The 27,152-nt window shown below is 44.0% G+C and overlaps 1 protein-coding gene across 2 annotated transcripts in view; it reads right to left on the bottom strand.

Moving 5' to 3' along the window:
* LOC133462724 (NACHT, LRR and PYD domains-containing protein 3-like) overlaps nucleotides 1-27,152 on the bottom strand; it is a 228,676-nt gene that overhangs the window by 87,968 nt on the left and 113,556 nt on the right. For both annotated transcript variants that reach the window (XM_061744121.1, XM_061744120.1), the window contains exons 4-6: nucleotides 26,554-26,844; nucleotides 26,029-26,181; nucleotides 23,706-23,802 (exon numbers count right to left, since the gene is read on the bottom strand). In XM_061744121.1, coding sequence (XP_061600105.1) covers nucleotides 23,706-23,802; nucleotides 26,029-26,181; nucleotides 26,554-26,844 — 541 coding nt within the window. The remainder of the gene's footprint in view (nucleotides 1-23,705; nucleotides 23,803-26,028; nucleotides 26,182-26,553; nucleotides 26,845-27,152) is intronic.

Here is a 27,152-nt window from a genome sequence, read left to right as displayed (position 1 = left end):
AGAAATATGAAGTATAGTTCACAGGGTCTGGAATGCTTCTAGAAAAGGTCCCCACACTTTCTGGAACTTATTTGATTGCTGAAGCGAGTATCTAATTTTCTCCAGTTTTAAGCAGGACATGATGTCTTCCAGCCATTGTGCACGAGTAGGAGGGAAGGGATCCTTCCACCTGAACAGAATTGCCCGACGAGCCAAAAGGGAGGCAAAAGACAAAGTGTGCCCCTGTAAAGTGGTTAACTTCCTTCCTCCCTCCATGACCCCAAACAGGGCAGTCAGTGGGTTTGGTTCTAATCTGATTTTAAGCACCAGAGAGAGAGTATGAAATACTTCCATCCAGTACTTGTTTAGACATGGGCAGGACCAGTACATGTGGATGAGAGAGGCTTCTGCTACTTTACATCTTACACAGTATGGACTAATATCTGGGTACATGGGGGATAACTTTGCTTTGGAAATATGAGCCCTGTGTACCACTTTAAACTGAATTAAGCAGTGACGTGCGCACAGGGAGGTTGTATTAACCAGTTTGAGTATGGACTCCCAGGTATCCTCTGATAAGGGAAGCCCTAAGTCCTGCTCCCATGCTGCTTTGAGTTTATCTGTAGGGGCACTCTTAAGATCCAGCAACATGCCATAGAAAGACGAAATGAGCCCCTTTTTGAATGGGTCTGTGGCAAGAACTTTGTCAACTGTGGTCAAGCCTATCGATGCACCAGGGCTGGGTGTCTGGGAAAGAACAAAATGTCTAGCCTGAAGATACCTAAAGAAATGTGATTTTGGAAGGCTGAATTTACTACTTAACTGCTCAAAAGATGCCACGGTGCCGTCTATGAACATATCTCTAAAACGAATCATACCCCTCCTGTGCCATTCCTGGAAGGTGGGGTCCTCAAGGGATGGTTTGAAAGAGTGATTTGATGCAATGGGGCTAAGAAGAGAGAAGCTGTGAAAACCAAAAAACTTCCTAAATTGGGCCCAAATTCTAAGAGAATGTTTAACCACTGGGTTTTTGATTGATTTAAGTAAAGGAAGTGGAAGTGAGGAGCCGAGTAGGGCAGGAATTGACAGGTCATCAGTTGGATGTAACTCCATCGCCACCCAGTCAGGGCGGTCAGCGCCGTCGCAGTAGAAGGACCAGAATGCAAGGCAGCGCAGGTTAGCAGCCCAATAATAATAACGAAAGTTTGGGAGGGCCAGACCACCTGCAGACTTAATTTTTTGAAGGTGAGTTTTGTTCAGATGTGGCCGTTTACCCCGCCATAGGTATGAAGATATAACTGAGTCAAGGGACTGAAAAAAAGAACCAGGAATAAAGAGTGGTAAGGTCTGGAAAAGGTACAAAAATGTAGGTAAAATGGTCATTTTAACTGAATTGATGCGACCCACAAGAGACATTGACAGGGGTGACCATTGTGTAAGGGTTTGTTTGGTCTCATTTAACAATGAGATAAGATTCTCTTGGAGCAGGTCTTTGTGTTTCCTTGTCACAGATATGCCTAAATAGGAGAATTTGTCATTTGCGATTTTAAAGGGAAAATTGGAAAGGTCTAAAGCATGCGATTCGAGATTGGTAGGGAAAAGCTCACTTTTGCTGAGATTCAGTTTATAGCCTGAGAGTTTCCCAAACTGACTGAGAAGTGACAGCGCAGGGGGTAATGAGGCCAGAGGGTGAGAGATGAAAAGCAAGAGGTCATCGGCATAAAGCGAAACCTTATGTTCCCTGCCACCTCTCCAGATACCGGACACATCCTCACAAGATCGGAGCGCTGTGGCAAGCGGTTCGATAGCCATGTCAAAAAGCATGGGACTAAGGGGGCACCCCTGACGGGTTCCACGATGCAGATTAAATGGTTTTGACCGTTGAGAGTTAGTACGAATTGAGGCTGTTGGGTGTAAATAGAGAAGTTTAATCCACAGAGCAAAGTTCGGACCAAAACCAAACCTGTCCAGCACAGCAAAGAGATAATCCCATTGGACGCGATCAAATGCCTTCTCCGCATCCAGAGAGACAACGCATTCAGGGATAGCCTCAGAGGCAGAGTAGATAATATTGAACAGTCGCCTTGTGTTGAAGTAAGACTGCCTACCTTTAATGAAGCCAGTTTGGTCTTCAGATATAATTGTGGGGAGGGCATTCTCCAGCCTATGGGCTAGGACTTTAGCTAGGATTTTAGCATCTGTGTTTAAGAGGGAGATGGGCCTGTAGGAGGCGCATTCAGTAGGATCCTTCCCTTTTTTAGCTATGAGGGTGATGCAGGCCTCCGAAAAAGAAGGAGGGAGGGAACCGTGGCTGAAGGATTCTGAAAGAACTGTAGATAGCAGTGGGGAAAGCAGAGTAGAAAATTTCTTTAGAAATTCCGCCGGGAAGCCATCAGGGCCAGGACATTTACCCGACTGCAGTGAAGAAATGGCTCGAGTAATTTCCATCAGGGATATCGGTTCTTCTAATGTCTTCCTTAGATCTGGTGAAAGACTGGGAATACTAAGACTATTTAAAAAGTCCGCAATCTCATCTCGATCAGTCTGAGATTCCGAGGTGTATAGCTGGGTATAAAAGTCCCTGAATGCTTCATTTATGAGTAAGTGGTCTGTAGTTACATGGCCATTTGGTAATCGAATCTTAGAAATATTTTGTTTAGCCTTAGAGCCTTTAAGTTGGTTGGCTAATAATTTGTCAGATTTGTCTCCATAAACATAAAACCTGGTTTTACTTTTCAGAAGTGACTGTTCAATTGGGTGAGTGGTAAGCAGGTCAAATTTAGTTTTAAGTTCTAGCCGCTTTTTGTAAAGATCTGGGGATTTAGTCCGAGAATATTCTTCATCGACCTCTTTGATTTGGCGGGCAAGGTCTGATCGCTCCCTATAAGATTTTTGCCTCACCCTAGCAGTGTAGGATATAATCTGTCCCCGGAGATAAGCCTTGAGGGAGTCGCAGACAGTTAGACTAGACATTCCTGGAGTCATATTCGTGGATAGGAAAAAGGCTATTTCCGTTTCCATTGATTTAACAAAATTTGTGTCCGACAGCAGAGTTGAATTGAATCGCCACTGTCTGTCTCTCTGAGGTAGGTCAGGAAGGGACATGGTTAGAACCACAGGAGCGTGGTCGGAAATGACAATGCTCTGATAAGCACAGGAATGAACCAGGGGAATCAGTTGATTATCAATAAAAAAATGATCAATCCTCGAGTATGTGTGGTGCACTTGTGAGAAAAAGGAGTATTCTCTGTCACATGGATGTAAAGAACGTCACACATCACAAACACCGTAGTCAGAAAGGAACGCCTGAATAAGACGGGCTGACTTACTTGCTGTGCCGGGGTTGGTAGAGGATCGGTCTAGGACTGGGTCGAGCCAGCAATTAAAATCACCACCAAGTATGAGAGAATATGTATTAAGGTCAGGGAGCAGTGAAAACAGTCGTTCAAAAAAGACTGCATCATCTGAATTAGGGGCATAAACGTTCACAAGTACGACCAATGTATTGAATAATTTCCCAGAAACGATCACGTAGCGACCAAACTTGTCAGAAATCACATTGTGCTGCTCAAATGAAACATCCTGACTGATCAGAACTGAAACTCCTCGGGCCTTAGCTTGAAAGGAGGAGTGAAATCTCTGCCCTGACCACCTCGGGAACAGGCGGCTATTATCAGAACTGCGAATATGAGTTTCTTGTAGAAAGGCTATTTCTGTTTTAAGGTGTTTTAGATGTGAGAAGATCCTCTTCCTTTTAACAGGGTGATTCAGACCCTTAACATTCCAGCTCACCAACTTCAAGTATCTACTCATAATATCTAAGAGGAAAAATTAGGTGTGCACAATGACCTAGGCAAAAAAAAGAAAACGGAAAGGAGGTTGAATGTGACCCACATTAAGTAATGAGTTGAAAAGAGTTAATGCAAAGTTTCTGGCAGTGACATATCCCCCCGACCCACCCACCCCCACTAAGACAGCTGCTATAGAAAAATTAAAAAAAAGCAGCAAGCTCTTCAAAACAAACAAAGTGCAATAACGCATCTTCCTATCCTACACACTAATAGCTTTTGCTCCCGTATCATGGGTGTATACATATTAGCACCTTAAAACGTGTAGATATAAATAAAAAAAAGAAATACCCTCTCAAATCTTGACCTGGAAGTCCCGATATGAGCCCAGAAATATTTGTACAAAAATATAAAATATAAAACGTCCGACTTAAGCAGCGTAAAAGTAAGGTTAACAGCTTACAATTATTACAAAACTTATAGGTTAATCGGAAAGGCTTTTTTTTTTTTTTTTCTCTCCCTCTTCACCACTTATTTTCCCCCTTCCCTCAAATAGCCAAAAAGAACTGCAAATTAATAATATTTGCAAAAGGGCAGTAAAACTAACAACAGAGAAAATACTGGTTGTCGCGGGGGTACTCACCCTCCCCTCAGGAATAATGTGGCTCACGTAAAAAAAAAGAGAGAGAAAAAAAAAAGTCAGTCCGTGAGCGTCAGTGAGCCGCACCGGGCTGCAGGCGGAGCCGTGACAGCCTCCAACGGTCCCGTTACGGCGGGTTTGAAGTTTTGCTGCGACTCGTGATGAATTTGCGCGCCTCATCCACGGAGCCGATCCACTTCCTGGCCCCCCCGGACAGCGTGAGCCGGAGCCGGGCGGGGAAGAGCAGAGCCGGCTTCAGACCCAGCTGGTATAGCTCCGACATGACTCCGCTGTATTCCGCTCGTTGGCTGGCAACTTCGGGGCTGTAATCCTCCACTATCCGGATGGGGTGGCCGCGATATTCCACCTTTCCTCTCCGGCGCGCCTCCCTGATGAGGAGATCTTTCGTCTGGTACCGGTGAAGGCGGAGGATGACCGGACGCGGTCTCTGTCCCGGGGCCGGCTTGGCGGCGAGCGAGCTGTGCGCTCTGTCTATCTCTGGCGGTGACGGCAGCGTATCGTTCCCGAACACCTCACACAGCAGCTTGGAGAAGAAAGCCGTTGGAGACCCGCTCTCGGTAGACTCCGGTAAGCCCAGGATACGGATGTTCTGCCTTCTACTTCGGCTTTCCAAATCCACCACCTTAGCCTTCAGCCGAGCATTATCATCCCGTAGAGTCGAGCAGATGCCTTCAAGGTCCGTAACTCGCTGGCTGAGGTCTTCTGTGGCGAGTTCAAGGGACGAAACCCGTTGGCCATGGTCCTCGACCGCGAGCCGCGTTTGGTCGAGTTTGGAGTCGAGCTGACTGAAAGTATTTTTGAACTCGGCGGCCAGGGCAGCACGGTGTTCTTCCAGCTCGGTAATGGCCGCCAGGGTTAAGACAGCGCCAGCCTCGTCCTTTTTTCCCGACTTGCCGCTCTTCGAAGCCATCTCGGAGGTAAGTGGGCTCGTTCGAGACAAAAAAAAAGAAAAACAGCAACAGGGAATCCCTTTTAAAGGAAAAAGTTTGAAAGTTTGAGGGCTTGGTGGTTTAAAAAGTTTGGCACTCACGGGAGCACTCACGAAACACGTCTACTCCATCTGCTCACCAACCGGAAGCCCTGTCTTGTGTAATGTTTTAAATGATGAACTGCACTTTGCACTTTTTCTTCAAGACTGAAATGCTGACGTAGCCATTTATTTATTGGGTATTCTGTTTTGTTTAGGCACTTCAGCACTTTATGACATGTGATGTGAACTGTATCCTTTGAAACTGTAAATAAAGTGTGTTTGTAAAAAATTAAAAAAAATCTTCTTCTTCTTCTTCTTCTTCTTCTTCTTCTTCTTTTTCTTTTTCTTCTTCTTCTTCTTCTTCTTCTTCTTCTTCTTCTTCTTCTTCTTCTTCTTCTTCTTCTTCTTCTTCTTCTTCTTCTTCTTCTTCTTCTTCTTCTTCTTCTTCTTCTTCTTCTTCCAAAAAGTCACCAAATTTTGCACCCAAGCCAGGCCTGGCGAAAAATTTGATATTTAATGGTTTGCATTAATGGGCGTGGTAAAATGGCTCAACAGCGCCCCCTTGAAAACTTTGTGCCTCAAGCCCCACAAGCCCCACAATACGGTCTCCATCCTCCGACACCACGCATTACTTTTCTCTTTCAAAAGCTTTACCATGGCGACGCTAGACGCCAAAAAGCGTGCCCACCCTTCATCTGATTGGTTCAGACAGAAAAAACTTTGCGCTTCAAGCCCCATAATACGCTTTGACGTACAAGAACGAAGATCGGTACACACCTGTATCATGTCGCAACTTAAAGAAAAGTCTCTTGGCGCCATGGCCGAAACCAAACAGGAAGTCGGCCATTTTGAACATTCTGAATTAATCGTGTAATTTTGGAGCAATATATGCCATTCCTTCGGCAATTAATACGGCCCGAACCGTAACGTGCACCCAGGTGTGTTATACCTCAAAATGTGCGTCTCCATCTTGCGACTACACGCATTACTTTTCTCTTTCAAAAGTGTTACCGTGGCGACGCGGAAAAGCGCGCATCCCCTTCATCTGATTGGTCCATATTTGATAGTTCTCCAAAAGTCACCAAATTTTGCATGCAAGCCAGGCCTGGCGAAAAATTTGATATTTCATGGTTTGCATTAATGGGCGTGGCCTAACGGCTCAACAGCGCCCCCTAGAATACTTTTCTCTGCCATAACTTTTGAATGCTTTGACATAAAGTTCATATGGAGAAATAGTTGTCAATATACTGTATAAGAAAGATTGACATGAATGAATGTGATTGATTTCAATATTATGAATGGTTTCTTGAAACTGAAATACTTAAAATATTTCATTACAAATAGACATTCAATCTGGTTTATTGTTCTTAATATGATTTTCCAAAAAATGGGTGGAATAGACTAGAATAATATTATTTTGTTGAAGAAAAGAATTTGGACTTTGTCCTTAATAATTTGGTGTTATTGGGAAAGTTCTTCATTCACAAATGTAGATTTTTTTAAGACCAAACCATGTTTGACCCATTGGAGAAATGAGCTAAAGCTCTTGAGTAAGTCCTTGAGTCTTGTTAAAGAAAAGAAAGCCCTTAAACTGTTTTCTTTACTTGAAAGATATGATTTAATATAAGATGGCCCTTGTGAGTTATTTTTTATTTATTTTTTATTTTATGTTGTACAATAATTAGATTCTCAGTGTATATTTTGTAATACTGATGTTGCTCAACCCAAGGCAAAAGTTGTAATTCGGATATGACTTTTATGTGCTTTGTTTGTTTGTATCCATCTTTCAATAAAAAAAAATAAAAAAATTCTGGTGTAAAATTAAAGTGAGTTAACAAGGGGCAAGTTAACCTGCATGGGGAAATTTCTCCAGCTGAGAGCAGAAGTGCCAGCGGGGATCAGACCGGGAACAGCGATACTAGCGGCCAGAGTGAGAACTGCAGGTCGCGTACGCTTTCAGTGTCTTATCAAGAACGTGCCTGTCGATGCGCCAAATGAACGCAGGATACGTGCAACGTCACGCGTATGCGTTCTGAACGGCAACTATCTTGCGTCTACCGTAAAAACATAAAAGTCACTGCTCTCACTGTCCCCCAACACTCCTCCTTTGAATGCCTAGCTGTAAAACTCTCTGGACCCAAACCCATCATCATCATTACCATCTACAGACCACCAAAACCCTCCGCTGTTTTCCTTACTGAATTCTCGTCACTGTTAACATCTGTATGCACAATGTCCCCTACTGTTATCCTCCATGGCGATTTCAACATTCATATTGACGACCCATCCTGCACCCTAGCAAACGACTTCACATCACTTCTAAACTGCCTTGGTATCACACAACACGTCAACCTCGCAACACATAGCAAAGGTCACATTCTCGATTTAATCTGCTGCACAGACATAACTCCCGCCAACCTCACTATCATGGACTTCCCCATCTCGGACCACAAAGCCATTCTTTATGACATCCACACGCATTTGCACAAAGTCAAAGAACAACGGATCATCTCCTTCAGAAACATCAAACACATCAACCCCACAGATCTCTCTACCCTTATCAGCTCCTTCCCCAATCCCCCCTCATCCTCCTCCCCTGCCGATCTGGTACAACACTACAATAACTGTCTCTCCTCCTCTCTCACTGCCCTGGCTCCACTTAAAACCTGCTCAGTTTCATTTACCCACTCTGCCCCCTGGTTCACCCCTGACCTCCACCAGCTCAAATCCACAGGCCGTCAACTGGAGCGACTCTGCAAAAGGACCGGACTCACTGTGCACATCCAAAAGTACTCCGATCACCTTCAGCTCTACAAAAATGCACTTAATACCGCCAAATCATCATATTACTCCAACCTCATTAATTCTGCCACAGGAAACAATAGAGTCCTTTTTTCAACCGTCAACCGCTTACTTCAGCCTCCAAAAACCCTCCCTCCAGACATCTCCACTGACCAGTGCACCGCCTTCCTGGACTTCTTCAGCTCCAAAATCAACATCATTCACCATCAACTGGCCTCAACACGCTCTTCCACAAATGACCCACCATGGATAACCACCACCAACCAACCCCTCTCCAGTCCTCTCACCAATTTCACTCCGGTATCAGAACACACCATCTCAGAACTAATTCGTAAAGCCAAAACCACCACCTGTCAGCTCGATCCCCTCCCCACCCTGCTTGTCAAAGCATGTCTGCCATCCATTTCCCCCATGATTACCAAAATAATTAATTCTTCCCTCACCACTGGAACCGTTCCCCCAATCCTCAAACTAGCTGCCATCACACCCACCCTAAAAAAACCAGGTGCAGACCCATCTGACCTCAATCACTACAGGCCCATCTCCAACCTTCCCTTCATCTCCAAAACTCTGGAAAAGGTGGTAGCAGCACAATTACAGTCCCACCTAAATTCAAATAAACTCCACGAACCCTTCCAATCCGGTTTCCGCCCCAATCACAGCACTGAAACAGCCCTGGTTAAAATCACTAACGACCTCCTCCGTGCAGCTGACTCCGGCCTACTCACCATCCTCATCCTCCTGGACCTCAGCGCAGCTTTCGACACCATTTCTCACCCAATACTCCTGGACCGCCTGGCTGGCATTGGGATCACTGGTGTTGCACTCTCCTGTCTTTCATCTTACCTCACTGACCGTCAACAGTTTGTCCAACTACAGAACCATAAATCCGGATGCACGGGTGTCACAATGGGTGTCCCCCAGGGGTCAGTACTGGGTCCACTTCTCTTCACCATCTACCTCCTACCCCTAGGTTCAATTCTCCGTCACCATGGGGTCCATTTTCACACTTACGCCGATGACACTCAGATATATATCTCCTCCAACCCCACCGCTGCCATTCCTCCCGCTTCCCTCACCACCTGCCTACACGACATCAATACCTGGATGAGCAATAACTTCCTAAAACTCAACGGCAATAAAACTGAGGCTCTTCTCATCGGCTCCAAATCCACCCTCACCAAGTCACAACCCTCTCCCGCCCCTCCCATCATCATCGACGGCTTCCCGGTACCCTTTTCCCCCCACGTCAAGAGCCTCGGCGTCATTCTGGACAGCACACTCTCATTTGCACCTCACATCCACAACATCACCCGGACTGCATTCTTCCACCTCCGCAACATCTCCAGACTTCGTCCAGCACTGTGCCAATCCAGCACCGAAATTCTGGTCCACTCATTCGTCACATCCCGTATCGATTACTGTAATGCTCTCCTCACTGGCCTCCCAACCAAACTCACCAACAAACTACAACTCATTCAGAACTCGGCCGCCCGGATCATCACCCGCATCAAGTCATCTGACCACATCACCCCCGTTCTTATCCAACTCCACTGGCTCCCAGTCCAATACCGTATCATTTATAAAAACCTCCTCCTCACCCACAAAGCCCTTCATAACCTAGCCCCCACCTACCTCTGTGACCTACTGAAAGAATACACCCCCTCCCGTACCCTCCGCTCAACCTCTGCTGGACTTCTTTTCACTCCCACCTCACACCTTAGCAGCATGGGTGCCCGAGCTTTCAGTTGTACGGCACCCAGACTCTGGAACTCCCTCCCCCCATACATAAGACAAATAGACTCCATCACCACATTCAAAACACAACTCAAGACTCACCTGTTTAAACTTGCCCATTCACTTTGACCGGTCACCACACACTACCTCCCACCATACTGTTCTGTTATCTGTACTGTTGCTCCTTGATTGTATGTATTGTGTATGTGTGTATGTATTATAATTTCTACTTTATTAGGGCCCGAGCACCTTCAGTGCGAAGGCCCTATTGTATCTGTAGGAATTCTTCGCGTTATTATTATTTTTCTGACGAAAGGAGGGCCTTTTTGCCCCCCTAAACGTGCCCAAAAAGTCACCAAATTTTGCACCCAAGTCAGGCCTGGCGAAAAATGTGATATTTAATGGTTTGCATTCATGGGCGTGGCAAAATGGCTCAACAGCGCCCCCTTGAAAACTTTGTGGCTCAAGCCCCACGATACGGTTAGACGTACATTCACGAAAATCGGTACACAACTGTATCATGGGGCAACTTAAAGAAAAGTCTCTTGGGGTCATGCCCGAAACCGAACAGGATGTCGGCCATTTTGAATTAATCATGTCATTTTGGCAAAATTTATGCCATTCCTTCGGCAGTTAATACGGCCCGAACCGTAACGTGCCCCCAAGTGTGTTATACATCAAAATGTGCGTCTCCATCCTCCGACACCACGCATTACTTTTCTCTTTCAAAAGTGTTACCGTGGCGACGCTAGACGCCAAAAAGCGTGCCCACCCTTCATCTGATTGGTTCAGACAGAAAAAACTTTGCGCCTCAAGCCCCATAATATGGTTTGACGTACATGAACGAAAATCGGTACACACCTGTATCATCTCACTACTTAAAGAAAAGTCTCTTGGCGCCATGGCCGAAACCGAACAGGAAGTCGGCCATTTTGAACATTCTGAATTAATCGCGTAATTTTGGAGCAATATATGCCATTCCTTCGAGAATTAATACGGCCCGAACCGTATCGTGAACCCAGATATGTTATACATAAAAATGTGCGTCTCAATCCTGCGACTACACGCATTACTTTTCTCTTTCAAAAGTGTTACCGTGGCGACGCTAGACGCCAACAAGCGCACCCCCCTTCATCTGATTGGTCCATATTTGATAGTTCCCCAAAAGGCACCAAATTTGGCATGCAAGCCAGGCCTGGTGATAAATTTGATATTTCATGGTTTGGATTAATGGGCGTGGCAAAATGGCTCAACAGCGCCCCCCGGAAAACTTTGTGCCTCAAGCCCCACAATACGGTTTGACGTACATGCACGAAAATCGCTACACACCTGTATCATGGCACAACTTAAAGAAAAGTCTCTTGGAGCCATGGCCGAAACCGAACAGGAAGTCGGCCATTTTGAATTAATTGTGTAATTTTGGCGCAATTTATGCGATTCCTTCGGCAATTAATACGGCCCGAACCGTATCGTGAACCCAGATGTGTTATACATCAAAATGTGCGTCTCCATCCTGCGACTACACGCATTACTTTTCTCTTTCAAAAGTGTTACCGTGGCGACGCTAGACGCCAACAAGCGCACCCCCCCTTCATCTGATTGGTCCATATTTGATAGTTCCCCAAAAGGCACCAAATTTTGCACCCTAGCCAGGCCTGGCGAATAATTTGGTATTTAATGGTTTGCATTAATGGGCGTGGCAAAATGGCTCAACAGCGCCCCCTTGAAAACTTTGTGCCTCAAGCCCCACAATACTGTTAGACGTACATGCATGAAAATCGGTACACACCTGTATCATGGCGCAACTTAAACAAAAGTCTCCTGGGGTCATGCCCGAAACCGAACAGGATGTCGGCCATTTTGAATTAATCGTGTAATTTTGGTGAAATTTATGCCATTCCTTCGGCAGTTAATTCAGCCCGAACCGTAACGTGTCCCCAAGTGTGTTATACATCAAAATGTGCGTCTTCATCCTGCAACTACGCGCATTACTTTTCTCTTTCAAAAGTGGTACCGTTGGGGCACGGTGGCGCAGCAGGTAGTGCAGCCGTCTCACAGCAAGAAGGTCCTGGGTTCGATTCCCGCCGGGGATGCTGTGGGCGCTGAAGTGCGTGTTAGTTCCCCCATGACTTCAGTGCCCACACCCTGGGTGGGGTTGGTGAAAGGATCTTTCTGTGTGGAGTTTGCATGTTCTCCCCGTGTTCCCCTGGGTAGCTAATGGGAGCTACCCTCACAAAAACATGCAACAGTCCTGGGCTATACATGCCCCCTCTGGCCAACCGGGGCGCCAGATGGGGTGGGGAGGATCCGGCCGGAATAACGTGATCCTTCCACGCGCTACGTTCGGCCGGAGAAACCCCACCCTGTCTGGTGAAAAGATGCGGCCTGCTCACTCCTCAGGTTAAGGAGGAGACCTGAGCTCAGTGCAGGGCCCTCCCGGGGTTGGTGGAGGATGGCAATGCACAGGACTGTTAGGTAGGAGCACTGGGTGATAAAATGGGGAAAAAACCGGGATAAAAATATTTAAAAAAAAAAAAAAAAAAAAAAAAAAAGTGGTACCGTGGCGACGCTAGACCCCAAAAGGTGCGCCCCCCCTTCATCTGATTGGTCCATATTTGATAGTTCTCCAAAAGTCACCAAATTTTGCATGCAAGCCAGGCCTGGCGATAAATTTGATATTTCATGGCTTGCATTAATGGGCGTGGCCTAACGGCTCAACAGCGCCCCCTAGAATACTTTTCTCTGCCATAACTTTTGAATGGTTTGACATAGAGAGTCGTGGGTGGTGTCATGGGACTCTGTAATGAGTCCTCAAGCTTCGTTGGCCTTAATTAGCCCCGCCCCTTCTTCTGATTGGTTGTCCCGATTTTCTGCTATAACTTTGGAATGGTTTGACATAGGAAGTCGTGGGTGGTGTCATTTCTGATATGCTTATGGGGGGCGGTGGCCGTGAGTTCGAGGGCCCGTTCATTGCTGCTTGCAGCTTTAATTATTATTGTATTTCCTTTATTGTATTGTTTTATTTTTATTCTGTAAGGTGACCTTGGGTGACATGAAAGGCGCCGTTAAATAAAATGAATTATTATTATTATTATTATTATAACTGATGCTTTAGGGGAACTCCCTGGAGTCCCCGAGGGACATGGTTGAACCTTCTCCAGGTTAGAACTCCCTGGAGTCCCCGAGGGACATGGTTGAACCTTCTCCAGGTTAGAACTCCCTGGAGTCTCCGAGGGACATGGTTGAACCTTCTCCAGGTTAGAACTCCCTGGAGTCCCCGAGGGACATGGTTGAACGATCTTCAGGTTAGCTGAACTCCCGTTCCCCCCTCCAGAAATGGTCTGGTGCTTCTTCATGCTATCAATCCTTGTCACCCCCAAAGAGAGCCTAACCTTCTTCACCTTCTTCAACTCCACCTCCTCTTCTTCCCCTTCATCATCCCCACCTCCTCTTCTATTCAATTCAATTCAATTTTATTTATATAGCGTCTAATACAACAGAGTTGTCTCTAGACGCTTTCCAGAGACCCATACCCAGAACATGACCCCCGAGCAGTTATTACATAAACAATGGCAGGTAAAGACTCCCCTAGTGGGAGAAAAACCTTAAGCCAAACAGTGGTAAGGAAAAACTCCCCTTTAGGAGGGAAGAAACCTTGAGCAGGACCAGGCTCATAAGGGGGGACCCTCCTGCCGAGGGCCAGACTGGTGGGTCAGGGACGGCAACAGCACAGCAGGCAGGTGGAAGCAGCAACGGGATGACCAGGGGTGGGGACCGCAGGCCAGCACGCAGCTCCCGAAGCTCCGGCCCAATCAGCAAGTCCCAGGTTGGGGTGCAGGGTCGGGGAAGGGTTGAAGGGAAGGGGTCAGGGAAAGACTTGTGCTCCGTAATGCAAGCTACAAGCCACCCACGACCACCTGCAGGTTCCGGTGTCCGGCAAAGGATGCTGCAACATGGACAAAAGAGAGAAAAGGGAGGAGAAGGGGGGGCCAGCACAAGAAACTACAGGAGCGACTCTGACACACTAAAGTTTACACTACCTAGAGATTTACCAACACCAGCTAGAGGTTTACTAAACACTAACTATAAGCTTTACTAAACAGAAAGGTTTTAAGTTTAGTTTTAAAGGTGGAGGTGGTGTCAGCCTCCTTAACCCAGATTGGAAGTTGGTTCCATAGTAGTGGTGCCTGATAGCAGAACGCCCGCCCTCCAAATCTACATTTAGATACTCTAGGAACTACGAGTAAACCTGCACTCTGAGAACGGAGAGCTCTGACAGGAACATAAGGCACTATCAGGTCTTGCAAATAATGCAGAGCTAAGCCGTTTTGGGCTTTATACGCAAGTAATACAATTTTAAATTGGATTCTGAATTTTACGGGTAACCAATGGAGCGACGCTAACACTGGAGAGACGTGGTCTCTCCTGCTGATTCCTGTCAGCACTCGTGCTGCTGCATTTTGGATCAGCTGGAGCCTATTCAGCAAATTACTTGGACATCCTGCTAACAACACATTACAGTAATCTAGTCTACAAGATACAAACGCATGAACTAGTTTTTCTGCATCACTCTGCGAGAGGATTTTCCTAATCTTTGCAATATTACGGAGATGGAAAAAGGCTATTTTACAAACCTGATTGACATATGGTTTAAACGACAAATCCTGATCGAAAATAACACCAAGGTTTCTCACAGTTGCACTGGAAGCCATCGCAACACCATCTAATCCCTTCCTAAGATGCTCTGGACCAAGAATGATAACCTCTGTTTTATCTGAATTTAGAAGCAAGACATTTCTGGACATCCAGTCCTTGATGTCCCTAAGACATGCCTGAAGTTTAACTAACGGTTCTGTTTCATCCGGCTTCATAGACAAGTAAGTAAGTAAGTAAGTAAGTAAACTTTATTTGTACAGCGCCCTTCACAGACCATGGTCACAGAGCGCTTCACAGTTAAAATAAAAACACAGTTAAGGGATACATACAAATTTAAGATTAAAAGGCCAAGACAACACATTTACAATCATAACAGCCCCAAGACAATTAGGCAAAAGCCTGCACAAATAAAAAGGTCTTTAGTTGCCTTTTGAAGGAATCAACAGACTCCATGGAACGCAGAGTGAGTGGAAGATCGTTCCAAAGCCTGGGAGCAACGGCCTGGAAGGATCGGTCTCCTCTGGTCCGGAAGCGAGTACGAGGAACCATCAGCAGATTCTGATCCACAGACCTCAGAGCCCGAGCTGGGGTGTAGGGCTGGATCAGATCGCTGATGTAAGGTGGAGCCTGACCATGCAAAGCTCTGAAAGTTAAAACCAGAATTTTAAAATTGACCCTAGAGGAAACTGGCAGCCAATGAAGATCTTTGAGAATAGGGGTTATGTGTGACCTCCTATTAGCGCGGGCCAGAATTCTTGCTGCGGAATTCTGCACTAGCTGCAGGCGAGACAGTTCCTTCTTGTTTAGACAAGAGAACAAACTGTTACAATAGTCCAAACGCGAGGACACAAATGCGTGAATGACCAGCTCCAAATCCTTTTGCGACAACATTTTCCTGAGTTTCGAAATATTCCTCAGATGAAAGAAGCAGTTCCTTGTCAGCTGTTTGCAGTGTTGCACTAATGACATGTCTTTGTCAAACACAACACCCAGGTTTCTTAGGCTCGGTTTAACAGACTGGCCCAAGTCACCCAAATACTGGTTAATCCCAGGAATGGAGGCATCAGGGGCAATAACCAGGGTTTCAGTTTTGTCTACGTTTAGCTGCAAGGTGTTCACACTTAGCCATTGTTTTATCTCCACCAAGCAATGAACTAGGGAATTTAGCCTGTGGAGCTCAGTAGGCTTAAAAGAGCAGTACAGCTGAATATCATCCGCAAACATGTGGTAGGAGACATCAGGGAATTTCTGGATGATTTTTCCCAAGGGGATCAAATACAACAAAAATAATAAAGGACCCAAAATAGAACCTTGGGGGACTCCACACAAAAGATCTGCTGACCCAGACCTTATTTGGTTAGCTGTAACACTAAAGCTACGCCCAGAAAGGTATGACGAGAACCACTGTAGAACTGAACCTGACAGTCCTACTTCATCCCTCAGCCTTCTCAACAGGATTTGGTGGTCGACGGTGTCAAAGGCTGAGGACAGGTCTAAGAGAACTAGAACAGTGCATTTTCCCGAATCAGCAGACATCATAATGTCACTGGACACTTTCAGCAAGGCTGTCTCCGTAGAGTGATGTTTGCGGAAACCAGACTGAAATGTCTCATGGATGTTGTTTTGATCCAGGAATAATGACAGCTGCTCAGAGACCACCTTCTCTAGGATCTTGGACAAGATAGGTAGCTTAGAGATCGGCCTGAAATTACTGAGGACAGTCGGGTCTAAGCCTGTCTTTTTGAGTAAAGGCTCCACTATAGCATGCTTAAAAGCATTGGGAAACACTCCGGAGGACAGAGAGAGGTTAACCATTTTGGTAACCCAGGGGCCAATTACATCAAACACTTTCACAAAAAGCCTACACGGAAGGACATCCGATGAGCAAGAGGAGACTTTCATCTTGGTCACCAGTGCTGAGATATCAGCAAGAGTCACAGATCTAAATGAGGACCACAAGCTGGAGACAGGCTCAGCGACAGCAGGGGTTCCACACAAAAGGGGAGGGATTTTCTCCTTGATCAACTTAATTTTGTAATTTTAAGTAGAGCTGCGTATCATCAGCATAACAATGAAAGTGTATGCCGTGATTCTGGATTATACTTCCCAACGGCTGCATGTATAAACTAAACAAGATTGGCCCTAGCACTGAACCCTGCGGAACACCATAACAGACCCTTGACTGTTCTGAAGAAACCTCATGTACATGAACAAACTGGAACCTGTCAGATAGATATGATTTAAACCAACATAGAGCTGTCCCTTTAATCCCAACAACATGCTCTAACCTGTGCAGTAAAATGCCATGATCTACAGTGTCAAAAGCAGCACTGAGGTCCAGTAGAACCAGTATGGACACTAATCCCTTATCTGAGGTCCAGTAGAACCAGTATGGACACTAATCCCTTATCTGAGGCCATAAGGAGGTCATTCGTGACTCGAACCAGTGCTGTCTCTGTGCTATGATGCATTCTGAACCCTGACTGAAAGACTTCAAACAGATCATTTCTATACAAATAGTCACATAACTGGCTTGAAACTGCCTTTTCCAGAATTTTAGACACAAATGGAAGGTTGGAAATTGGTCTATAATTAGCTAAGATGTCTGGGTCAAGAGAAGGTTTTTTAAGTAAAGGTTTAATTACTGCGACTTTGAAAACCTGTGGTACATATCCTAAACTTAGGGATAGGTTAATTTGGTCCAGTATTGTCGTACCAATAAGAGAAAAAATATGTTTGAATAGTCGAGTCGGGATGGGGTCTAACATACATGTGGTTGACTTAGCTCTATTAACGAGTGAAGTCAGCTCAGGGAGGTCTATAGGATCAAAACAGTCTAGAGTCAAGTCAGAGCCTAGGGAAGTCGCTAAAGCTGAAGAAACGCCCACAACCGGCTGGTTGATTTCTTCTCTAATTCTCGTGATTTTACTGTTAAAGAAGCTCATAAAGTCCTCACTACTGAGAGCTGCAGGAAAGCACGGCTCAACAGAGTTGTGACTCTTTGTCAGCCTGGCTACAGTGCTGAACAGAAAACGTGGGTTACTTTTGTTATCCTCTATCAACGTTGAATAATAAGCTGTTCTGGCTTTGCGAATGGCTTTTTTATATACTATTAGAATATCTTTCCATTCACGATGAGAGTCTACAGACCTACAAGAGTACCACTTCCTTTCCATTTTACGCACGTTTTGTTTCAACATGCGAATATCTGAATTATACCAGGGAGTTAAGCTCCTGTGGCTAGAAACCCTCCTTTTCAAAGGAGCAACTTCATCTAAAGCTGAATGCAACAAATCAGCGGTGTTACTAGCAAGGAAATCAACATCTGCAGAGGTAGAACCCAGGTCACTGGCCTCGACTACATCACTATTTCGCACTGTCGTAAGATAAGCAATGGCCTCCCTAAATTTAACAATAACTTCATCATACAAACATCTGCTAAAATAATACCTCCTACTTTGCACTTCAACATCAACAAAATTAAATTCAAACGTTATTAAGTAATGATCGGATAAAAGGGAGTTTACAGGTGACACCAACAGACCATCAGTTTCAACACCGTAGGTGAGAACGAGATCGAGAGTATGATTAAAACAGTGCGTCGGTTTATCCACTTTTTGTGAGATACCCATTGATTCTAGAAGAGAATCGAAAGCTAATTTAAGATTATCGCTTTCAACATCCATATGAATGTTAAAATCACCCACTATGATGAATTTATCTGTGCTAATCAATAATCCAGAAAGGAAATCTGAAAATTCAGACAAAAACTCTAGATAAGCACCAGCAGGGGGCCGATACACTACCACTAACACAACTGGCTTATCTGATTTCCAGCTCGGAAATTTCAGACCAAGCATGAGGCTTTCAAATGTATTATAATTGCACTTAGGTTCAATTTTTGTTTGGAGACCGGAGTTATAAATTGCTGCGACTCCTCCGCCTCGGCCCATGCTTCTAGGAATGTGATGATTAAAGTAGCCGGGCGGAGTTGATTCATTCAAACTAACATACTCTTCCTCCTGTAACCATGTTTCTGTTAAGCAGAAAATATCACTCCTGCTCTCTGTAATTATATCATTTACTAACAGAGACTTAGAGCTTAATGATCGTATATTTAGTAATCCGCATCTAATTTTTCGGTCTGTAATTGGTACCAAATGTACATTGGTTTTAATTTTTACAAGGTTATTTTGGTTAACGCCTCCAAAATGCTGCACCTGGTGAACTTTTGGAGGGCGGGGAACTGCAACCACTTCTATTTTGCTAGGCACCTGGCCAGAGTCGCCAATATCATGTAATCCTACAGTTTTAGAGTCGCTAATTACATAATGCAATCCTACAGTTTTATTGGCAGGCGTTGGTCCTCGAGAAGCAGCAGAGAAGTGTGTTAAACTACAGCTCTGCATCCTGGCCTGGACCCTGCGTTGTCAGGGGGAGGGTCTAATAACATTGGCCAGATTTCTAGACATAAGAGCTGCACCATCCCGGGTGGGATGAATGCCGTCCCTTCTGATCAGACCGGGCTTTCCCCAGAATGTCTCCCAGTTGTCAATAAAGTCCACGTCGTTTTCTGAACACCACTGAGACAACCAGCGGCGGAGCGAGAGCATGCGACTAAACATGTCATCGCTGGTCAGATTGGGGAGGGGACCAGAAAAACCTACGGAGTCCGATATGGTTTTGGCGTAGTTACACACTGAGACAATATTCATTTTAGTTACTTCCGACTGGCGAAGACGGGAGTCGTTAGCTCCGACATTGATGATAACTTTACCATATTTACGATTACCCTTTGCCAGCAGCTTCAAATGTGCTTCTATGTCGCCCGCTCTGGCCCCTGGGATGCACCTAACTATGGTCTCTGGAGTCGGCCTCACATGTCTCACAATGGAGTCTCCAATCACCAGGGTCGGTTTCTCAACGGGTGTGTCGCTGAGTGGGGAAAAACGGTTAGACACATGAAGCGGGTGGTGGTGTTCTGTGAGCCCTTTAAGACTACGCTTCCTCCGAACCGTCACCCAGCGGTCCTGACTGGCCGGCTGCCCGGGAGCTGCAGGGGAGCGGCAACGCTCAGCTGCTACGGGCCGGACCGCCACTAGCTTAGCCTGGTTAGCTGCGGAGGCTCTCGGACTATGGTTTAGTTGGCCGAACCGGACCTCTAACTGACTGAGCCTCGCCTCCAGCCCTGCAAATAAGCTACACTTTAAGCACTTACCGTCTTCACTAAAGGAGGCAGAGGAATAGCTAAACATTTCACACACCGAGCAGCAAAGAGGTGAAACGGTGGGAGACGGAGAGCCCATGCTAAGATGCTAACGGAGGCTAACGGACAGAAAATGTATCGGTGATTGGTGACAGTGAAAGTTACGGAAGAGAAAATGAGCGAGTGTTGAAATAAAGACAGTAATGTACCAGATATAGTGCTATTTTACCAGAAAACAATCTAAATTTCACCTTCCTCATGTCCACCTCCTGTCTCTTGGTCAGGGCTGCTGTCTCCAACCATGGAGGAGGTCTGGCTTCTCTGTCTGTAAACCCTTCCCCTTCCTCTCGCTCTTCTGTATGAAATGTTTAGCTATTCCTCTGCCTCCTTTAGTGAAGACGGTAAGTGCTTAAAATGTAGTTTATTTGCGGGGCTGGAGGCGAGGCTCAGTCAGTTAGAGGTCCGGTTCCACCAATTTGACCATAGTCCGATAGACTCGTCAGCTAGCCAGCTAAGTTAGCGGTGGACCGGCCTGTAGCAGCTGCTAGCCGCTCCCCTGCAGCTCCCGGTCGGAGGAAGCGTAGTGTGTCTAACCGATTCTCCCCACTCAGCGACACACCCGTTGAGAAGCCGACCCTGGTGATTGGAGACTCCATAGTCAGACATGTGAGGCCGACCCCAGCGACCATAGTTAGGTGTATCCCAGGGGCCAGAGCGGGCGACATTGAAGCAAATTTGAAGCTGCTGGCAAAGAGTAATTGTAAATTTGGTAAAGTTATCATCAATGTTGGAGCTAAATACTCCCGTCTTTACCAATCGGAAGTCACTAAAATGAATATTGTATCAGTGTGTAACTACGCCAAAACCATGTCGGACTCCATAGGTTTCTCTAGCCCCCTCCCCAATCTGACCAGCGATGACATGTTTAGTCACATTCTCTCGCTCCGCCGCTGGTTGTATCGGTGGTGTTCAGAAAACCACGTGGCCTTTATTGACAATTGGGAAACGTTCTGGGGAAAGCCCGGTCTGATTAGAAGAGACGGCATTCATCCCACCCGGGTTGGTGCTGCTCTTGTCTCTAGTAATTTGGCCAGTTTTATTAGACACTACCGCTGACAATGCAGGGTCCAGGCCAGGATGCAGAGCTGCAATTTAACACACTTCTCTGCTGTTTCTCGAGGACCAACGCCTGCCAACAAAACTGTAGGATTGCATTATGTAATTGGCGACTCTAAAACTATAGGATTACATGATATTGGCAACTCTAACCAGGTGCCTAGCAAAATAGAAGTGGTTGCAGTTCCCCGCCCTCCAAAAGTTCACCAGGTGCGGCGTTATATAGGCGTTAACCAAAATAACCTTGTTATTAATTAACCTATTAACCTTGTTAAAATTAAAACCAATGCCCATTTGGTACCAATAAGAGACCAAAAATTTGATGCGGACTACTAAATATACAATCGTTAAGCTCCAAGTCTCTGTTAGTAAACGATATAATTACAGGGAGCAGGAGTGATATTTTCTGTTTCTGTTTTTTTTCATTGATTTATTCACACCCACACATGTGAATTGGTCTCCTGGAGAAGCTATCAAAAGCTTATGGTAGGAGCAAATGAACATAAATACAGTTGACAGGAATACATACATACACTTGCACTTAATACACACTAAACAAAACAATATGCACTTTATACTAGACTACCACTTACATACAACATATCACATTACAAACACTTAACATGAAACATTTTGTGATCCCGAAGTGTACATTCTTTAACTGGCGTTTGAATATGGAGATGGACTGTAACTTTTTAAGGCTCATTCAACTCGTTCCAAATCTGTGGTCCCCGACACACAACACTCATACTTGTTCCCACAAGGTTACGTTTTTTCCCTATAATAAGGTGTTTATGTCTTGTATTGTGGGTGTGCTGGGGAACGGAGATTGGGATGAGTTGAGTTAATCTGGGATTCAAACCTGAGACCACCTGATATATTGTACATGCATTATGGAAGTAGTTATATTGAGGCGAAGAATACCATAGTGGGCAAACAGATGGGAGTAGGTGAATTAAATTCAGTCCAGGAGATGGCACGGATAATTTTTTTCTGTTAAACTTCTAATTTTTTTAGATGACTGGGATAAGTATTACACCAAATAATATAGCAGTAATTTAAATGTGGTTCAAACAAAGGTTTATAAAAAATGAGAAGGGCAGAGCGTGGAAGCAGGTGTCTCAGTTTGAAAAACAGACTGACATATTAAGTTATTTTTTCCACAAGGTTGATCTATATGACATTTAAAATTTAGACAGTCATCAATGAGGACCCAAAGGAACTTTGTAGAGTTTACTCTCTTTATTGCTTCATCATTTATTACAATCTGAAAGGCCACAATTTACATATTTATTCATTTTTTATTGAAACAAAATAAATATAATTAGTTTTCTTAATATTAAGAGAGAGTTTATTTACTTTAAACCAAATGTCCACTTTAGAGAGTTCATTGTTAAGGAGGTCTCGGAGTTCATGAATGTTATTATGTGATATAAAAAGGTTTGTATCATCAGCAAAAATGATTTTTTTGGAAGACCTTTGAGCAATTGACCAGATCAGTTGTATAAATAATAAAGAGTAATGGCTCTCTCTAGGTCGTCCTCAGACGAGCCGTCCATCGTTGTCTTCAGTAATCCCGATTCTCCATACATCTTTCCAGTTCGCTGGTACTCTGGGCCCCTGCATCCTTCTTGAGTATGTCCACATATGTTGGTGTACAGTAGGACGTCCTCTTGACCGGCGCCCGCGTGTTGGCTCCCACAGCACCAGCTTGCTGGCTGACAGTTCTGTGTGTCTTTGGCAGTGCCCTGCAAGTCTCATTCTCCTTACAGCAACCTTTTCGCTCACCCTGGCCCTGGCCCTAAAATAGAACCCTGAGGAACCCTATATTTGATGTGTCTATATTGAGAATGGTTGTCTGATGTGAGCTTGGTCCTGGTCCAGGTTTCTTCCCTCCTAAAGGCAGGGGTTTAATGTTCTGGGTCTCTGAAAAGCGTCTGGATACAACTTTTGTTGTATTAGACGCTATATGAATAAAATTGAATTGAATTGAATTGAATTGATACCAGCGGGTATCAGACCAGCTGGTCTGATACCCGCTGGTCCCGGTCAGATACCCGGGGAGTTTACCTGCAGTTAAGGTGCTGATGTGCTTGTGTTTCTGTATTTTCAGACAAAGAAAGAGTAAATAGTTCTTGATAAAAACCCATGCACGCCTGGATGTCGATTTTTTTGTGTCCAAGTGTGCAACACTTGTCACTCATGAGTTCTAAACTAACGACCTGTTGACTGAGAGAGCTGTTGCATGACGTCAATGTCGATTTAATAAACCCTTATACTTTACAATATATTAACAGGTTGGAAGGTGTACGTGAAATAGATGTGCAACAATGCTGAACCTTTTCGTGGTCTGTTTATTTGCTGAGTTAAAGGTTATCTTTGACACACGTACACACACACACACACACACACACACACACACACACACACACGTACACACACATATACACACACACACACACATATACACACGTACACACACACACACACACACACACAATCACACACACACACACACACGCACGCACACACACACACGCACGCACGCACACACACACACACACACACCTAAGTGCCTAACTTGTCTAAGAAAAGCCTCACATGACTTTAGGGCTTTTACTACAAAGTATTTGGAATATGAACCTCTGGTTGAGTTGACTTGAGCTGACCCAGAATAAACAAACACATCTGACAGTAAAAGTTCTCATTTTGACGACAAAAACAATATTAAAGGAACTCAACTGTTAATCTACACAGACTGATTGTGTTATTGATCACATCGGGACTCACCGAACTTCTCTGCGGTCCTTCATAGCTGAGATCAGTCTCTGTTTAACCCCTTCTTTTGAGTCCTGCTCCTTCATGCCCAACAGAACCAGAACCTCCTCTGAAAAAATCAATAATAACAATAAAAACAAAAACACTAATGAAACTGACCCAGAGAATGAACAATAATATGACTGTTGTGACGTATTAAACTAAAATGTGACCTGTAATTAACATCAGAAGTGTCTTCAATCTTTAACCAGTCAGTCTGAATGTTTAAAGGGTTAAAAGTGTTGACTGCTGTTTGGTGTCATGGTGTTAAAACACTGAACATGAGCAGACATTTCATATATATACTGTATATTCACACACAAGTAAAAGCATATGTATGATTAAGTCAATGCCAAATGTATTGATCTTGACGATGTCCCGTCTTCTCGCAATAGATTGACGGCACGGATTCAACAAAAAGAGCAACTGAGGAAGACGGTTCAGACACAGAGATGGTTTTAGAAATGATGGTGAGAAAAGAAAAGTTTAACTGAGAAAAATGATTGTATCCTTGTCAAAGATTTTAATTTCTTATTTACAGATTCTGTGCTTTTATTTTCAGATTTTGAGTTTGATTCACGTATCTGGCGTTGAGTTGAAACAGAAGTGATGAGGAGGAACCGAGCGTTCCCTCATTTCTTTTGTGAGGGTAGATCAACTCTCTTGGTGCAGCTGTACTGCCCCCATTTTATTGGAGTATGAATTTAATTCTGGCTTCATTTTACACATCGCTCCTTTAACAAAGGCAGGAAAGTGAAGAAATGCACTCCTCAATGTCAATTATTTAACGTCGACAGTCGTGAAGGCGCAGCCAGGCACAGAGCATCTAACCACAACCATGGCTTCTTCATGAAGAAATGCACTCCTCAATGTCAATTATTTAGTTTATTTACAGAGATGAAGAAGCCCTGCAGAAATAATAAACAATAAACATAAGCAGGCTGAATCTCACATGAAAATAACATAGGAATTTGCTAAAATAATATTATAATATAACTCAATCATTGTATTGTTTATATAACATCTAAGTAAGCAAATCCCAAAATAAAATAATAAAAAAATAAAAATAAAATAACAAAACAAAGTAACAGAAACTATACCATATACTTTCATAAAACCAATGAGCAATATATGGTAAACTTACAACAATAATGTGGAGAGCTCCCAACCAACACCTCGTGCATCTCTGAACGAATGTGAACCCACACACAACAACGAAGCCTGTTACTTCCCTCTACAGGATAGTAAGGCTCATACTGTCCCCTAGTGGACGGCATAAAACCCTTCAGAAAGTATGAGCGCGACCTCCTAACGACATCACTAACAAACATCTGATTGCTCTGGACAACCAGCCTTTTACAGCTGTTACAGATGTTGGGTTTTACAGATATGTGAAATACATTGAGCTTCACAACACAATTCCCAGTTGGTGTTTCCAGACTTGGCGTTACCTCAGTTTCAGTTTCAGTTTATTTAAAAAAAGGACAGTACACATTAATCAACATTACTGTAAATGCGCCAGTTTTAGCCAACTGGGTAATTCGCAACTGTAGTCCTTTTGGCAAGATGTTATAAAATATTACACCTAAAACAGAAGCATTAAATGTAAAACACAATATTTACAACACAATCCAAAATAATAGTATAAACAATAATACAATATACAATTAACTGATTTCATGTGGTCACATGTTTGATTTGTTAATAGCCAGGTCTTGAGTGTTTTTGTAAAGGTGTGGTAGGTAGCACAGTATCTTATATCAGTTGGTACGATGTTCCAAAACTGAGTGGCTCTGACTGAAAAACTGGATTGACTGAAGGAGCTGGACCTAAACGGCACAGTACAGTCCCCCCTCTGGGAAGATCTTGTGGACCTATTATGAGATGTTTTTTGTTTGACAAAAGTACTGAGAGACGAACCTGCAAGTTATCATCTGTAATAACATAGATGGACTCCAGGTTTTTGAAATGATTACTTTCAACAAGTTACTGCAAGACAGTGTGAATCAGAGGAAACCCACTAACTTGGAATTAATTACTGGTAATGAAGACTATTTGTGCTCTTTAAGATTAAAAATAAATACAGCTGACATGGTGAGAGCATCTCAATTCTACTATGTTAGATTTAATGTCAGTATCAAGTATTGCAGCAGAAGTTTAGCTGCATTTATCAGTACTGGTGTCAACAGTCTGAAAAAAACTTCATTTAAAGTACCAGCATATCAGATGTCAGCAAATATTCAACATCCTGCATCCTTCGTATTTACACACACAAATCATGAAACAATATATTTACCTCCTTCTATTTTTTTCCTCTTCTTCCTTTCTTTCCTCCTTTTCCTGTATTCCTGCACGCTTTTCCTGTATTTGTAACCAACGGCTCCAGAAACCAAGACCACCAGCAGCAGCAGCAAACCCATCACCACTCCTACAATAACTCCGGTCCTGTCTGCAACAGAAAAACACAAGAATTAAAATGACAGTTTTAGTGTTTTTGATGTCAGTGATTTGAACCCGAGTCTCAACAGATCACAGCACACATGAACATTAAAAGTCTCCATCTATAGCAGGAAATGGATGCAGTTGTGTGACTCATGGTCAAAGACTGTTGCTCTGACGATCTACGTCACCGACAACTTACTGCTGCAGCAGACTGATGTCATGCAGATGTTCATACCATCAGTTCAACTTTGGACATGAACAGAACCAAACAGGCAGCACTCTTTCCTTTTAAATATTCAAATTAAACATGAGACATGACCAAATCTAAACTCTTTTAATTCTGGCTCTAACACTGTGTGACCACTTTTAATCATTTTACCTTTTGGTATGTGAAGAAAGGTGTATTTCACGTATGTTTCCTCTTCATCCCTGAGTTCACATTTGTATGTTCCTGTCTGGTCTGAAGATAAATGCTTCAGAGTGAGACTTCCTGTCCTTGATACAGTCATCACATGCTGCTTCCACCTCTCTGTAGTTATGTAGAACCCTTCATGTCCCCTTTGGGTCAGGATGATCTCTTTGTGGTTAAATGTCCAGGTGAGATACTTTATTGGATAATTGTCGGTTGAGCAGGAGATGAATGTTTCAGTGTGTGATCCACTTATAACAGCTGAAATGACAGTAAACAGGACATGGAATGATGGAAACCCAAAACAAAAGAAAACTAAACATCAGTTGTAAAGGACAAGAGCTTTTGTAGACGACATGAACATGTCATTAAGGTCTTCGTGGCACTGAGAGCCACCACATTTCATTTTCATTTCATTTTATTCTTTATTTCATTCAAAAAACAAAACAATTTAATACCAACACAAATACAAATGTTCCTAACTTATGAATGAAAAGGAGCAGAAAGAAGAAGAATCTTATCTGATCTGCCCCTTTCACAAATAACATAAATTAATAATAATTAAAAAA

This window comes from Cololabis saira, chromosome 16 (assembly GCF_033807715.1).
Source record: "Cololabis saira isolate AMF1-May2022 chromosome 16, fColSai1.1, whole genome shotgun sequence".
NCBI classification, from domain to species: domain Eukaryota; kingdom Metazoa; phylum Chordata; class Actinopteri; order Beloniformes; family Belonidae; genus Cololabis; species Cololabis saira.
This window is presented reverse-complemented; position numbering and strand designations above follow the sequence as displayed.